General features: G+C 30.3%; 1 protein-coding gene across 5 annotated transcripts in view; it reads left to right on the top strand.

Moving 5' to 3' along the window:
- Positions 1-17,755, top strand: part of LOC122269136 (cell adhesion molecule Dscam1) — a 379,155-nt gene that overhangs the window by 255,201 nt on the left and 106,199 nt on the right. For all 5 annotated transcript variants that reach the window (XM_071184626.1, XM_071184624.1, XM_071184625.1 and 2 more), the window contains exons 5-6: positions 6,325-6,618; positions 16,093-16,362. In XM_071184626.1, coding sequence (XP_071040727.1) covers positions 6,325-6,618; positions 16,093-16,362 — 564 coding nt within the window. The remainder of the gene's footprint in view (positions 1-6,324; positions 6,619-16,092; positions 16,363-17,755) is intronic.

The following is a 17,755-nucleotide window of genomic DNA, read 5'->3' as shown; positions in this document are numbered from 1 at the left end:
TATATATATATATAAACTATAAACCTTCCTCGTTCTAAAACACCGTTTTAATTTTTCTTCTATGTTAAATAGGACAAAAATTATGAGTATTTAAAAAAAACTATCTACATTGGTTATTAAATTGATAATTTTGTCTTTATTTAGTTTTTTTTCCTCAAAATTAATTTCTCGTTTACTTTCCTACATTCTGAATAAAATGTACCAAATCATTTTAGTTCAAATTACTTAAAATTTTACATTACTGCTTTCTATACATAAATGTAAAGCATAGAATATGGACTAAATATATTAGATTGTACACACGTAAAATTAAAATAATTAATTGTAATTTTTGACCTTTTTTGCGAAGTAAGTTTTGAATTTTGCTGTAGAATATCTAAATATTAATATTGTATTTATTATGCAGCAGATTTCCTAAGTTGACTAGTTAAGAGCATTATAAATCAATAACACTAAAAAATTTTAAATTTTAATTAAGTTACGTAATTTGAAGAAAAAAAGTCGATTTTTAATCTGTTTGATAAGTCCAATAATTTATTTCCTATAAATTTTTCTTGTACACATTCCCACCCCTCCATCGTAATTTTGACCCGAACAAGAGCAGGATCAATATCAGATCTAGTTCCCCGAGAGATATTGATTTGTTATAGAACTTTAACCACTTTGTGACCCCGACAGATTTAGCGTGCACTAGTCACCATTCTGTACACGGGGAGTCTTCGGTCTGCGAGAAGCGAACTCGCGACCTCTTGAACATGGGCTCCATGCTCTACAATCCAGACTATCCCGGTCGTTTAGCAAAATGGGTGAAAACTAAATTTATGCTTAAGTATAAAAGAATATTTTTACTTTGTTAAGATTGAAAAAGGGAAAACTTATTTTATCAAACAGTTTAAACAAAGAAGTTCATTTTTCTTTTTATAACTTGTTGCCATACATAAATATTTTACAATATGAATTTAATCAACTGACATTATTTTATCTAATGTCATAGGTGTTGCAGCATGCAGTTACCGTATGTCTTCCTAAAACCTAATTTCTTATCAAAGTTTCTTTTTTTTTTTGTACATTATGAAGATACTTTTTTGTAAGCCTGGATCTATCAGATACTTTTACAACATACATCGCAGACAACATTTGTTTGCAACTATGTGTTCCTTCAAAAATAGTAAACATGGCAGTTACCAATCAGTTTAGGCTTGAGGATGATTTGTAGGAAAAAATATTGTAAAATGTTTTCAAACTTCTTTTGCCATAAACATCTCAACGAGGATTCACGAATGCAATACTAAATACCTAAGTTAAATAATTCGGAAAAATATTTTTAAGAAATCAAACTATAGCTGCTTAGTTTCTTAAGAGGAGGAAGCGGGCCGCACAAATTAATTACTAGTAGCCCGTGAGTCATTAGTTTTTGAACCCTGAACTACATGATGGCAGCACTACAACAGAATTTCGACCCCAGTACAATCCCCAGCTCCTTTTGTAACCTACTCGGAACCATCATTCTCTGAAGAACTGCTCTCTTTTGGCCAAAGTGACATCATCTACTAATTTCTCAATCAAAATTACTTCATCTCATGCGTTCTCTAATAAGAGATTAAGCTTTTCAGGCTTTGGTGATCACTTTAGCTACGAAAAAGGATGCACTTCTCAAATCGGCAGTTTCGGAATTAAAAATGGTTCTTAAAGCTGCAGAATTAAAAATGGCTATAAAAATTGTAAAACCTAGAATTATCTTGAGATCCTAACTTATTAGGTTGGTTTTGAAGTTGATTTAAAATTACTAGTGTAAGGAGAATAATATTGGTTCACCTTCATCCAAAAATAGATTATTTTTAAAATTATGCTAGAATGTTTAAATCAAATTTTTTTCATTATTATTTCTGAACATATCTGAAAAATATTCTAAGAACCTAGTCCTATTTTTCTCCCATCTTAAAATGTAAAATAAACACTTAGCACCGTTTCCCATTTTGCTGAAAGTGACGAAAAAATAATTTCTTTCATTCAACGTTTATTTGTGATCAAAGTTATGAACCTAAATTGCATAATGATGCATGGGTAATGTTTTTGGTCAAAACGTGCTATTGTGCTTTACTTATGTTTCGTAAAACAAGCAAACAAAATATTCGTAAAATAGAAAATTTTCAACAAAAAAATTTTTTATTGTATGAATTATTTACAGTACAAGTTTATGTCAAGTTTTTTATGTGAGTGGGGAAGAAAATAAATAAAATGTATTAAATAGTGATTAGTTGAAAAATTAACTTAAGGATCTCAGTAAACGAAGAGTCTTATAGCATAAATTTAAATGCATTTTTCTTATAATATACTTACGACATTTCTTTCTTTCCAGAGTTAAATATTGTTTGCTTATTATGGAAAATTATTATTTTCTTTAAAAATTCTTTGAATTTACTAAGATAATAAATTCTAAAACATTCCTTAATGTAACGTATACGTAATAACAAAACTTTTTTTGAAGCAAAAGCAATATCCTTTTCTTGGAGATCTTATAGTTGATTATTTTTATTATAAATTATTAGATTTTTACTTTCTATAAGAAAAATTTAGTATTTATATTTTTGGTATAAGTTCTTACACGTATAAATTAATATTTGTAAATATTATTTGTCCAAATTTTTATTCAAGAACTGAATCTTATTCGTATATTCTTTCATACTAATTTTTATTCCTATTATTTCTTATTCGTATACTTTTTTTGTATTTTTTTTTTCGTTTTAAAGTTTTAATAATGTCTTAATTATAACAATTAAACTGAAAACACGTTTCATTTAAAATTGAAGTTTTAATAGATTTTCCAATTCTTTATATGTTAGTTCAAAAAAGAATAAAGTATATGAAAATTCTTAACAATTATGGGAATTCTCATGCGGTCACGTATTTTTATTTAACACTTGTGATCTCGTCCCATAGACGATTTCACTTGACCACTTAACCGGTAATTTTTCGGGTGTCATGGTGATTGAAATACTTCAAAATATTTTAAAAGTAAATGATTCATTAGCTTTTTAATGAATTAATATTTAAAAAACGCTAACCACCATTAATTATTTATATCATGTAGTCTTCTTTACAAGATTTCACCACAAGAATGTGGTCGGGATAGCCTGGACGGTAAGGCGCTGGGCCCATGTCCGAGAATTCGTGGGTTCGAACCCCGTGGGCCGAAGACTCCACGTGTAGTTGGTGACTGATGCGCGTTAAAATTCTGTCGAGTCGCAAAGTCCTCCATGTTCCCATAACAAATCAATACCTCTGGGGGTAATGGATTGGAGATCGATCGTTCTCTGATTCAAGTCAATGAATGGGTTCGCCTTGTAAACAGGTGTAACGTATGAAGTGTCAGAAGTCGAATTCTTGGCCATAGATGGCACCACTGAAGAACAGGAATCACACACTCTGCCTTAAATTTCCTCGGATTCACCAAGCAGACTTGCCCGTGTGGCAAGTGGCATTAGAACCAACCAACCACTAGAATACGGACAGTGAATCTAGTACGAACAGAAGCAGAAAAAAATGTTCCTGCCACTGATCAAAAAAATAAATTTGTCTGGTAGTTAACACCATAAATTCTTTTTCGCAAAATATCTGTAAGAGTTAGCAAGCAGAGATGAAAAAAAAAACATCGTGATGCTAGCCATAGGTCAAATGCTCATCAATCAATGAACTGGACCAGAAAATAGTGGAAAGTGCATATCCTAGATTTTTTTTAATGGTGGGCACTTGGGGATTGTCCCATTGGCCACAGAAATGCTACTCTCTTCTCGTTACCCAGTGGGTACGTGGCGAAACCACACGTGGCGGAGCAGCGTCGCCCACGTCACACAGTCACAAACCTGTTTATAGGACGGGTCACATTCACACAATCACACACACAAAGGAGTAAGGACATAAAACACAGAGAGAGAGAAAGGTACGTCCATGCCCTGAGCAGGATTCGAACCAGCGACCGTCAGCTCCGCAGTGAGACACGCTAACCACTCGGCCACCTGGCCAGCGCATATCCTAGATATTAATGACTTTCTCGTCATGAAGGATAATTCGAGCTTTGTAGTTGCTTTTCACTCTGATGAGCCAATGCGAAACCAGGGTACCATGCGAAATCATGTAATGATGTTATTTGTCCAGGATCAATTTATTTCCGTGATCGTGATTCCGTGATTGACACCAATATAGGATGATTGAGAGAAAGACGCTCTTTGACAATGCCTGGGATAAAACCGGGGACCTTTGTGTTCGTAACTTGACCCTGTAACCCTCATAACAGAGTAGTAGAACCTCTCGAATTCAGATAAAAAGCTTAGTATAATTCCTGTGTAAATTAAATATCAATTTGCACAATAATTACTATTTCTGAGAGGGAAAGGAGTACCATATAAATTAACGGCTAACTCTATAAATTAATAAAAATTTATCAAAGTGTATCTGAGAAAATATATATTTATCCAAACTTGAATCTTATAAAAGAACTAAATTTCTTTAGAATATATCTTTTGGGTATTTGTTAGACATAAAACATACATCGTCAAAAGAAAACCTTTTTCTTTATCAAATTATTATTTCTTGCTCGAATTGGCACATACTTGGATTTTCATTCAGTTTTTAGTCTTGGATTCAGGCAAAAAGCTTATTACAAAAGCATATAATAAAATACGGTGGAGTAATTGTCGAGAGAGTTAATTACTGATTTAATGCGTTTTCTCAACTTGAAAAAAATAAGACAAATATTTCTGAAGATATTGATTGCATCGAAACAAGCTTTCATAATTTACTTTTCTTCAAGAATTATGAAAAAATATGAAATCATTTTTCTTTTCATTTCATTCAGGACAAATTTCTTTCTTATTCTATTTTTAATGATATTAATTATGTATGCTTGAAGCTATGGTAAGAGATAAGAAGAATAGTTAAATTCGCATCCTTAGTCATGGCCAAATATTTTATCCAAAGTTTTAATAAGGTAAAATCATTCATTATTTTTCTTTAAACATTGGTTAGCGTTTTATTCTTGTTAATTCAAGTCTTAAAATTAACTATTCTTCTATACGCTTACGTAAACTAAATATGCGAATAAAAAGTAATCCAAATGTTATTCAAAATATACTGCTCTAAATAAACAATTAAAGCAATTTTAACTTATATTAGGTGACCCCTACACTGTTCAAATTTTCTCGAAAAAAATGGTTAACTAACAATTTATTTAATGGCTGACTGGGGATTCGAACCCCAGTTTTAACACCACAATGTTTCTTCCGTTCTTTCAACACGTGAAGAATTTCCAGTGCACTCAACTCCCATATTGTTGACCCTGGACAGGAACACAAAAGCCGAATATTTCAATCCTTCACGGTACGCTGCACCACCAGATTTAAATTATATTCCTTAGTTCACTTCACAAAACACAACTCAATCACAACCTTACTCCCTTTTTCCATTACCCAACATGATGCCTAACTCAAATGTCCAGGTAAATTATTTTTTGCGGTTTTCAATCAATGCTAGCTGTAAATAGTTACAAAACCGCATAGTTTTGTATTCACATCTTTTTCATACCAGTTGTAAGCGGTTTTAAAACCGTAAGGGCGAAGATATATTCCATACTATAAACTTTGTGGTTGGTCAAACGGACAAATTGCAGCCTGTTATTTTACCATAAATTTCGAATGAAAATTCTGACAGTATATACAATAACGGATAAGACCTAATTACTTTATATTAAATTATACTATATGATCATCTGATGCTTTTAAGACCTAGATATTTCAACAATATAACGTTGTTTTTCAGATTTCTAAATCCACTCAGGCGTTGTTATTTTTTATGGCTAATAAAAAACCATTTTTGAATTCCATAAAAAATATTTTTGGTGCATTATGACACTATATAATTTTTTAACTATTGTATATTATATGATTAATCAATCATTTGGCCATTTCAATGAATGTATTTGAGGTTAAGAATAAAAATGATTGACAATAATTATATTAATTTTCATGCCTGTTTTTGTAGTAAGTCACTCTTTATACTTTGCTAATAGTGTATTTTCTATTTATTTCCCACAATTTTATAGCTTTACATTTCATTGCATTACTCGAAATTTTGAATCCTGATTATATATATTTGTCGACATACCACGTCTTGGCACTCATATTTATTTCAAAAAAATTCAAAATTAAAATGGAGTTATTATTTCTTTAGGAATGTTAATGCAAAAAAGCATTAAAAAAGTAGTTATTAAATTGCTGTAAGTAAATATGTTTATTTTTAGCGAGTTGTAATTTTGAATTTTATTTTCAGAACCCCACAGTACATTTCCACCCAGAATCATTGATAGAAAAACCAGCCTGATTGGCAAACAAGGTACTACAGTGGAATTGCCTTGTGCGGCTGAAGGCTATCCTGTTCCCTCCATTCATTGGTTAAAATTTGAAAAGAGTCAAGCTTTAAGATTGGCAAAAAACCAACGTTATGTTCAATTAGGTGGTACGCTCATCATCCGACGAGCTGAACCAGAAGACAGTGGAAAGTATATATGCTACGTGAACAACAGCGTTGCCGATGAAAGAGTTCATACAGAGCTGTTAATTGCTGGTAAATATACTTTGTTAATCCTAGAAATAAAATTAAAACGAAATTCTTAAAATGCATGGTTAAACAGTAAATGCATATTAAATAAATAATCCCAAGAAACTGAAGCAGAAAGATATTACTACTTGCTTAAGAACTTCACTCATTTAGGGCCAGGATCGCCTGGTCGGTAGGGCGTTAAGCCCATGTCCGAGAGTTCGTGGATTCGAACCCCGCCGGCCGAAGACTCCCCGTGCTGTAAAGCGACTGATGCACGTTAAATCTGTCGAGTCTCAAAAGTCCTCCGTGTTCCCATGACAAATCGAAACCTCTGGGGGTACTGGATTGGAGATCGTTCTCTGATTCTGGTCAAAATTACAATCTGTGGATGAATGAATGGATGCATGAATGGGTCCGCCTTATAAACAGGTGTGACGTATGATGTGGCGAAGTCGAATTCTTGGCCATAGTTGGCGCCACTGAAAAACAGGAATCGCACACTCTGCCTTAAATTTGCTCTGTTTTACCAAGCAGGTTTGCCCCTGTGGCAAGTGGCATTAGAACCATCCAACGAAAACTTCGTTCGCTTCAAAAATATACAAATCGAAAGTAACAGTTGCTCAACAATTGGAGCTTCTCATTCACGTCTGGCAAGTCTTGAAAATGGACGTCTATTTTAAGGCACTCAAAACATGCCGACTGTTATTTCGATTTGTATGTTTTTGAAACGAATGAAGTTTTAAACAAGTAAATGCATAGTTTGATTGTTGATTATAAAAACCACATCAGTAGCGTTACTTTTCACAAATAATTATTTGTTGATTTAATACGCATTTGGTTATAACTAATTTAAAAGGAGTAAATTCCATTGCTTTTTGTTCTCAACATGCAATCTTTTTCATAAAGCTAAGGAGTAGAGAAAAAAATATGATTCTTTGAATGTCTAATTAGACCAAAGGACTGTTCTAGACTTTTTCCTATTTACCCAAAGACTATTTAGACAAACCCAAAAACTTGGATTGAACATTGCTTCAGAATCTAGTACACTGTATGAAAATGAAACTTAAATGTCACAAAAATTCCTTCGTTTTTGATGAAACCATTTCCTGGCTTATAATCCAAAAATTACGTGACAGTGAGGAAATAACTATCGTTACTTATATACATTAGGCAAGAATTTTTCTTTTTGTTGAAAAAATTTAAAAAATCTAAATGTTGAAAAAAATCTAACTTCTCTAATAATTACTTTAACGTGGTCACCACACAGGTGGCACAAAACAACAAGGACAAATCGATGGACTACATCGATGTCCGAAGCGGGATCAGAACCCCGAATATTCCTTGCACGAGGAATAAACTGCCAGTTAACTCCTTGACCACCATACAACCGGTCAGCTTAATCCGTCACTTTATTTTTGATTGTCTGATCTTTATTTTAGTTTCGTCATTCTACTTAACAATCTCTAACAATGCACTGCAACGAGATTTCAAGTTGAGGAAATATTTTTGTCATATACTTAAGAGTTCACGTGTCGTCACAAACCACATGATTTCTTTTCGAAATGATTCTCAAAATTAATGAAATACTGCTCAAGGATTCGTCAAAAGTGAGAGTTTCATTTCTAATAGTTCCATGGGGCACCAGAATATAAAAACGGAGCTAGTCTGATTCCTATAAATTTAGACTTAGTAAAAAATATGTTTTAGACTGATCCAAGATCTAAAGATTATAATTTCAGATTTTTCCAAAATCCAAGATGACTTAGAGTAAAGGAACTAAACGTGATTGTAAAGAACGAAGGAACAAGCTAAAAATTCCTTCAACAAACTTAATTTTAAAATTTTGAAGTTATCTCAAAAAGTTTACTTTTTATTGAATTCTAAGAAAAAAAATTCTGAATGCAAATAATTTACTTTTCTATGTACCCTAAATATTTAAACTATTTATTCAATAAACTAAGCATTTTGCTCCCAAAAATTTATTCAAAAAAGATTTACTAAATTTTTATCTCAAACATTAAATCCAACTATCGATTTCCAACAATACAAATTACTATATCTTTATTCTCAAAATCAATATTTGTTTTCATGTAATTTTTAAAAGCAAATATTTAATTAGAAATATAAAATATTTGCGTGTCTACGTTTTCATAACGGTGTATTAACTAATTAACTTCTTAATTACCTTTTCTAATTGGAAACAAAATTATTTGCCTTCGGGGACTTCAGGTTAAAATCCGACGAAATTTTGTCATTGACTGTAATTTACTTTTTTAATTAAAATTCCTCACTGTATCAACTTCAAATCTCGTAATTTTAAATATGCTCCACAAGAGCATAAAAGTAAATTTATTTAAGATATTATTTCTTTCCACTGGAAATATTTCCTAAGCATATAATTAGCATATGTATTTTAAAATCTTTTTCGACAAGTTAACTATTTAAAAAATATCTTTGAAATATACGCCATAGCACATCAGTAAATGAAGATTTGAAAATTATTATGATCTCTTTAGTGATTTGATACCTTTAAAACTTGATTAAAATAAGTCCCAATAAATAATAAATTAACGATTTTAAATGCATTTATGCGTTGCAGTAATTCACCGGTTTATGAAATACTACATAAACTAAATCTTGAGTAACGAATAAGAAAAGAATTTATGATTATCTACGTGTGACATCATTTGTATTTTCAAGTTCCTTCCATTGAAAATATTTTCTAAGCATGTAATTAGCACATCTATTTTAAACTATTTTTAAAAAAGTTAACTATTTAAGAAATATTTTCGAAACATACACACTAGTAGATCATTAAAAAAAGATTTAAAAATTATTATAATTTCCTAAGTGATTTGATACCTTTAATATTTGATAACTCGCATAATACATGAACACTTTTAAATGCATTTACATGTTGCATTAATTTATCCGTTTATCAAACACTGCACAAACCAAACCTTGAGTAATGAATAAGAAAAGAATTTTTGATTATCTACATTTGACAGAATTTGTATTTTCATTTGTATTTTCTTCCACTGAAAATATTTTCTAATCATGTAATTAGCACATCTTAGCACAGAGAATTTATGATTATCTACGTTTGTTAGAATTCATGTTTTTAAATTGATAAATGCCGACCGGCCTGTGTAGGGGGCAGGGAACTGTCCTTGCATCAAGGTCCTGGGCTCGAATCCCGGGCAAGGCATGGATGTTTCTTTCTCTCTGTGTGATCTATGTCCTTTCTCCTTTGTGTGTGTGAATGCGACCCTATAAACGGGATTGTGGTTGTGTGAATGGTGTGGCAGAAGTCGAATTGTTGGCCATAGATGGCGCCACAGAAAAGCAAGAACAATCGCACCCCCTCTACCTAAAACAGGCATACGACAACAAAAAAATAGATAAATAATCATACTACTAATAGCAACTAAAATATCGTTATTGTTTTTATCGGAAAAAGGTCAGTTCAGTCAGTTCAACCTGTTAATAATTTTGAGTCTATTAGATCTACCGAAACCAACTATGCTTAAAATAAAACACAAAAATCGATAATTTATACATAAATTTGATTAAACTTTACTTTACAATTTTTGCATTTCGTCATTAAATTATTTGTTACATCTTACAATAAACTTAAAAACAAACATTTTTATTTAAAAATCAACAAAATCAACATTAATCTAAAAAAAAAATTATTTTTTAAATTACTTAATGTTAAAAATTTTACTGAAAAAAATTGAAAAATAGCAATGTATACACTTGTTATTTTACAATATTCAAACAAAACAGTCTAAAAACCATAAGAAAAATGGTAATCAAATGGTTAGCAATGAGAAAAATTGTATAATAATTGTTTTCTCCTAATACGATTAAAAAACCAGAATTTTATCCGCACCAACAAAGCCCACTTTAGTAAAACAACTTATTCCCTTTCAGCTGTATACATAATGTAGCTGAGAGGGATTACTTGTAAATTTCATAACTGACTGGATGGAGGCTGACCATATTGTTTCTTCCATTCCTTCAACACAAGAAAAGATTTCTGTGTCCCGCACTCGCCATCTGGGGACCCTAGACAGGAACAAAAAAGTCTAGTAATTCAATCTCTCACGATAGATTTATACCACTAGAAGAAAATTACATTTCATTGTTAGTTTGACAAAACACAACACAAACGCATCATAACTTCAATATCCTTTACCTAACGTAAATTCTAACTCCAATGTCCTGCTAAAGTTCTTTTTTATGGTTTTGAAACCATGCTAGTTGTAAATTATTACAGAACTGTATAGTTTTGCTTTCGTGGTTTTTTAACCATGTCAGTTTTAAACGGTTTTAAGTCCGTAAAGGTGAAGAAATATTCCTAACTGTAAATTTTAAGGTTAAGTTTATTATTAGACTGCTATCGGATTTTTTTATCGTGATTTTGGAAAGAAAATTCTAACAGTGCTCTGTTGTACTTAAAATAAGATTTTTTAAATAATATATATTTCTTCTCAAGCAAATTTCCGATAAATTAAATAGTTCTTCGAGATTAAAATTTTTAAAAAAAACATATAATTTATTATTGATTAAGAATTTTAAATCTTTACTGTTTAAATTCGAAGTTTCTTTAATATCTTGTTGTAAATAAATGAATATATAAATTATAAGAAATATATGAATAACATCTGAATTATATGAAATATGAATTTAATACATTAAAACACTATACAATTTTAAAAGGTGTTTTTCATATGAAATGTATCGCAAACAGCATTCTTCACCAATTATTGTGAATTAAATTACAAAAAATGAAAAAAAAATATGCCGTTAGTATTGAGTAATCACATAGTATGAATAGTAATAATATTGCTCTTATATATATANAGAGTATATATATATATATATACGAAAATAATTAAAATTATCAGCACAGCCACCGCAAAGAAAGACCAAAATCATAACTATCCAAAATGAAAAATATTAGAGAGAAATTAAAGTGGAAGGAACTAAAAACATTAATAAAGATTTGTTCAGATATACAATTAATGATCTAGTCATTAACCGGTCTAAGAAAATTACCAAAAATTCCAAAAATTATCTTGATTCTTTAAAATAGAAATCAATATTTCTAACAAAGAGATTTATCTCGAGCCCCCCTCACCTCCCTAAAATATACACAGTATATCAAACTCTCTCATAACTCATCAAAATCTTAAGCAATCGAGAGCCAATAATTCATCGTTGTTTTTAACCTAAACGTACATGCCTTTGGTATAAACAACTATCTCCAATGTAATAAATAATTAATAAGCAAAAATGATATTACTGGACGAAAAATAATGCAAATCACAGCATAAGTACCAGCTCTATATTTGCCAACTCATCAACAAAAAAAAAACTGCGAAGATGAATGGATGAATGTAAAAAGCAAGATCGATATAACAATGTTAAGAAAACGAAATTAGAAAATACAGAAAAAAAAATTATTATTGCAGGTGTAATCGAAAAAATCTATTTGAACAGGAAATTGCGAAGAACTAAAATTTTCTGAAAAAATTTTTACATTATTTTTCGACTTTGGAAAATAATTAAAAATTCTATTGTGTTTAAGTAAAAAAAATTACATTGAATCTGAGGTTAATAATACGCCGTAATATTTTTATTCCAAAATTACAGTTAAATAAAACGCAGCAGTTTGTTCATTCAATTAACTACAAATTTTACTGTTAGGAACATTATTTTCATCTTTATGGTTTTATTACCACTTACAACTAGAATGGTTTCAGAACTGTTTCCTTTCATTAAGTAAGGACAAGGGAGTTAAACCTTTCATTAGGTAATAAACCGTAGCGTTAAGTTATGATGGTTGAGTTGTGTTTTGTGAAATGTACCGTATAAAAGGCTTGATTAATTGTTTATCTGGTGGTGCCATCTATCGTACAAGAATGGGACATACTAGACTTTTTATTTTAAGCAGCTCTCTTCTGTTGCTATTTGTGCGTAAATGAAAGGCTCGTATTCTGGTAGTTCTAGTTCAACAATTCATGTCATGACTGACTGAGTCTCAGTCAGTCATAATCAGTTACAGATTTACCCTCTCGACTATAGTGTAAGCCCATCTGCAAGGAATTAAATGGTTTCATAAGGTGGGCCTAGCTGGCACGAGTAAAATTCTGGTTGTTTAACCATATTAGATGAAAGCAGTAAGTAAAGGTTTTTTCTCGCAGTTAATAGTTTAAATACCTTTTTTTTATATCATTAACCAGTTTTGATTAAATATGGTATAAAAACAAATAATTTAAATTTTAGTTTACCCTTTTACTGGAAATTTCTAATACTTTACTTGTTCAGATATTTATAGCATAATGAAAGGAAGCATATAACATTCCTAAAGTAGTTTTTAAAAAAATATCTCAAAACAGACATCTATCTCAAACATCAAAGCATCAAATTAAAAGTTAATCACAATATACCAAATAAGTTATATGTTAACTACTGATACAGTGAGCGGTAATCGGTTAAAATAAAAGTCCGAAAGCATTATGCGGTCAAAATATTTCTAATTTTAATTTTAACTGTTTCAGAATCGTCTTTTTAGAATTGTTATTTCCTTAATCGCAAATAATAGATTCAAATGACTTTATTGTAATTATTTATACGAAGAACTTTTAAATGACAAATATTATAAAGAAACAATTATTCTCGTCTGGAATTAATTTCAGATCTTGAAATTAAATTGATTGATTAACTCAGCATTTGAACTTTGAATCGAACGAATAACGAAAAGCAAACAAAAGAATCATAGAAATCATTTAATGCAAAGATTAAAGAATTATCTTTGATCGAAACACTATAAGCTTTAAAATAATGATGAAAAAGCTTGAAATGATCGAGGAAAAATAAGGAAATTTTAATTGAATTCCTTTTAATTCACGTCAGAAAATAACCACTGAATCTTAAATTGTCATGAAAGGAATAGAAGAATCTTAGAAAATCAATCAAAGTCTTTTGTTTAAACTGAATTTTAATTTCATTTTTCTTATTCGACTAAAACAAAATGCCGTAAAAACAATTTTTAAATTTACTGATATGATTTCAATATCTATAAGTAGAACAGTATTTTTAGTAGTATTTTTTTGTTTTATTTAGAATTAACGAAATATATTTTTAATAAAATAATTGAAATCATTGTTGTAGAATATAAAAAAAAATTTTGGAAGAAGTTATTTTACATAATTTCTGCTTTATAAGTTGACCACTATCTGAGTATCTATCTAATAATAAAGTAATATTCGAAAATAAACATTACTGTTCTTATGAATACTGATGTTTAAATTCAGAAAAACTGCATGTATTTAAATTTTAAAAAATTGAAGTGTATTTTAAATTATTTAGAAACGGATGTAAAAATATTTTTCGAGTAACCGTAAGGAAAACGACTTTAATAGCAAAAATTAAAAAGTACACATTAAAATGAATTTTTTAAAAACATAAATAAATCAAATTTAAGAAAAGAATTTAAATTTAAGAAATTTTTTAAAATTTGGAGTGTACAAAAAGTGATAGATAATTTAATAAATAATTGAGTAAAAAATTCTTTTGGGGATAATTTTCTAAATACCTGGGTTAAAACTAACTAAATAAATAACTAATTTAAAACTATTTGAATTGTTCACAATAGTTAAATTTTATTACATTTAAACCTGTTTAAAATCTACTTAATTTTTGCTTTATTTTCGTGAAAGGAAAATTGTATACTTGTACTTGTATACTTGTATTTGTATACTTGTACTTGTATACTTGTACTTGTATACTAGTTCTTGTATACTTGTACTTGTATACTTGTACTTGTATACTTGTACTTGCATACTTGTACTTGCATACTTGTACTTGTATACTTGTCTTGTAAACTTGTTTATATCAGTTGTTTACTACAGCATCAGCTCTGCATTAACTCATCTCAGAATCAGCTCTGACATGCTATCATTTCCAATAGCTGTTTTACAGCTTTTAAATTTCATCGAATTCTTAAAATTATATATAATTCTTTTCTAAGCAAAATTAATCCTTAACTTATCTTTATAAGTAGGGGAGAGTGGGGTCAATTGTAACAGGGTACGATTGTAACAGAGCAAAAATTTCGAGTGTCGGGTTCTAGATTTGGTTCCTAGGTGGCGCACAAGGTGTATTTAATAAATCTACATGTACACCCCTGCTGGCAACCATTTTTATGTACTTTTGAAAGAGTTACATCACAAAAGATATTTTCACGCTACGTAAGTACTTTTTTTGGTATTAGAATATTATATTGTAACAAAGTAATTTTGTTTAAACAAATAAAAATTATTAACCGAATATGTAAGTGGACAATTTAATTAACATTTCAAAAAAAAAAAGATTAGTTTTGCTAATTAACTAGCATTGTTTTTAACAAATGAAGCTGAAATGGCGTCTTGGGGACAATTGTAACAATAAGTAAAGGGACGATTGTAACAGCTGAAAATAAATAATCTTATGTTTACAAACCATTACTTAACTCTTTAAGAACCACCAATAGTTTCCTATATCATTTATATTATGTTGCATGTGCATTATTTTATTTGTCACCTTTCACAGCATAAATTAAAATTTTTAACCCCTTAAAGTTAAAAGTTTAACCCTTTAGGTCTCTGCTCATTATTATTTTTACTCCTAAAATATCACTACTATTTTGATCAATAAAAAAATATATCACAACTATGATAATATGTATAATTAACTATGTTTTAGTTGAATTTATGAACTGTTACAATTGACCCCGTAAGTGGGGACAATTGTAACAAGTGCACGACTGTCAAAAATTGTTAATAACTAATATAATAACATTTAAAATAAGGTATTTATTTTTTTTCTAGTAGAGGATAGTCTACTTTACTCGTCTGTCAATTAATACTAATAATATATTGGATTTTTTGTTAGTTAAAAATAGTTAAGTAAAAAATGTTACAATTGACCCCACTCTCCCCTACACTGAAAAAACTATGAATTAAATTACGGTTAAAAGCACCTGAGTGCAACATCCGTAATACCCATTTTGCCGTAAGATCCATTTCTACAGTAAAATTTATTTTTACCCCAAAATGTTAAAATAATTCTTAAAGTGATATTTATTTATTTACAATAATTCAGTGTTTTTACAGTAGATATTACAGTAAAAATTAGAGTATCACAAATTTCTTGTTTCATAAATTTTTACGATAAAAATTGATTTTACCTTAAAAAGTTTCGGCCTTCAGGGTGTTGAGGATTGTTTTGCTCAATTTTTGTTTTGAAGCTTGAGCTAAGATATCGGATAGAAGGACGTTCCTTTTTAAACTTTTGCCCTTCGTTACTTGTGCTTCGTTATAAGCGATACTTTTTTCAAAGTTTAAATAGTTAAATATATATTTCTAGGGCTAAAGCACAAACTTATTACTCATTAAGTAGTCCTTTTAGTTATTATTTGTATTAAAAACTAACTGTCTAATGTTTCAGCTCCTCTGAAAGTAAGCGTTACTCCCAAGCAAGTCAAAGTAGAAGAAGGAGAATCGATAATATTCAATTGTTCTATTAAAGGCCACCCAATCCACTCTGTAACGTGGGTTAAGAACTTGAACCCAATTGTCGCCAACAGCAGAATCAGATACTTATCCCGAGATCTTCTTCAAGTAGCTCCAATAGTTAGAGAGGACAAGGGCATGTATCAGTGCTTCGTTACCAATGATTTTGGAATGTCTCAGGGCTCTGCTGAATTAAATCTTGGTGGTAAGTGCACAAATGATACGTCTTTAGTTACTTTAAATTGCTTTAAAAATATTGATGAAATCTAAATGCAGTAATTATTGGAATAAGTAATAATTGACTTTTTACTAACAAGAAAAGTTTAAGAACTAAACTGAATTTCAAAACATCAAATGCGATGCTTTATCTATGGATATAAATTACAAGAAATTAAATCAATATTATCGAAAATAGAAAGTTATTTTTTCTGCGTTTGAAAATAATTACATTTATTGCACTAGAAAGGTTTCAAATTGGTTATAGTTTTTACTTTATTAATGGTTTTCAGGTTTCCTTGAAAAAACTAAAAAATTCTAATTAAAAGGAATTCGCTGAATTACACATATTTTTAATATAAAACTCTTTACAGAATGTTATCACCGTTGTTGAACTGCCGATCCGTATTGAATTTACAGCTTACAGTGTTCTATTTACTGTGTAGTCGTAATCATTATTTAGAAGGACGAAAATTAAAGACTTACATCAATATTTTATATTATAACTGGAGTTGAACACTAGACAAAATTATGAATTTAGGATCAACGTTAAACTCCAGAGCTTAGTAATTTTGAATCCAACACAAGATCAAGCATAGGAACAAACTATCCTTTGTGGAGGAATTTCGATGGAACTAACACACATTTGAGTTACAAGGAAAAGCGAACAACGAAAACCTCTCACAGTTAGTATACCAGCCCCCGCTAGGATTTAAACTGGATCACCTAAATGGGAGACGAACACTCCATTCCCTGAACCACTATGACTCTAAACCCAGGATTTTCATTTCATAACCGGCATTGAACAGGTCACCCAATTCTGATTTTACGATTATCAATGTTCAACTACGTATCCTTGTAATTTTGAATCCAATTCAGAAGACTAGGGAGCTCCTGGATTAAGGAATGGGCTTTGTGGAGGACTTTTCTGATAGAATTAACCCACATTCGCTTTACATGAGAAATAAAAACTCGAAAGGTTCCCACGTTAGCCCAATGGGAATGGTCAGGATTAGGACTGAGCTATAAATCGATATATCGCGACATATCGATTTGACGCCTATATCGGCAAACCGATACAGCAACTTTCATTCCAAGCGATGCATCAGAAATCTGATTTAAGCCGTCGAGTGAAGAAGACGATATAACGATATAGCGATACACGCAAGGACTTTCTCTTACGTTCCGATGCCAACTCGCGCTGTGGAAGACGATATTGTTTCGTTATGTTGAGACGGCCTTGACTGATGAGCGGTAGAATCAGAATCACTTTTGAGACCTTATATCGTTATATCACATGTTCGTTTTCGCACCTTCGCGATTTGAAATCGTTTCTTGTAGATTATTTTCAATGGGATTAACTTCGTGATCGCCGTCGTAAC

Source organism: Parasteatoda tepidariorum, chromosome 8 (assembly GCF_043381705.1).
Source record: "Parasteatoda tepidariorum isolate YZ-2023 chromosome 8, CAS_Ptep_4.0, whole genome shotgun sequence".
Classification (NCBI taxonomy): Eukaryota; Metazoa; Arthropoda; class Arachnida; order Araneae; family Theridiidae; genus Parasteatoda; species Parasteatoda tepidariorum.
This window is presented reverse-complemented; position numbering and strand designations above follow the sequence as displayed.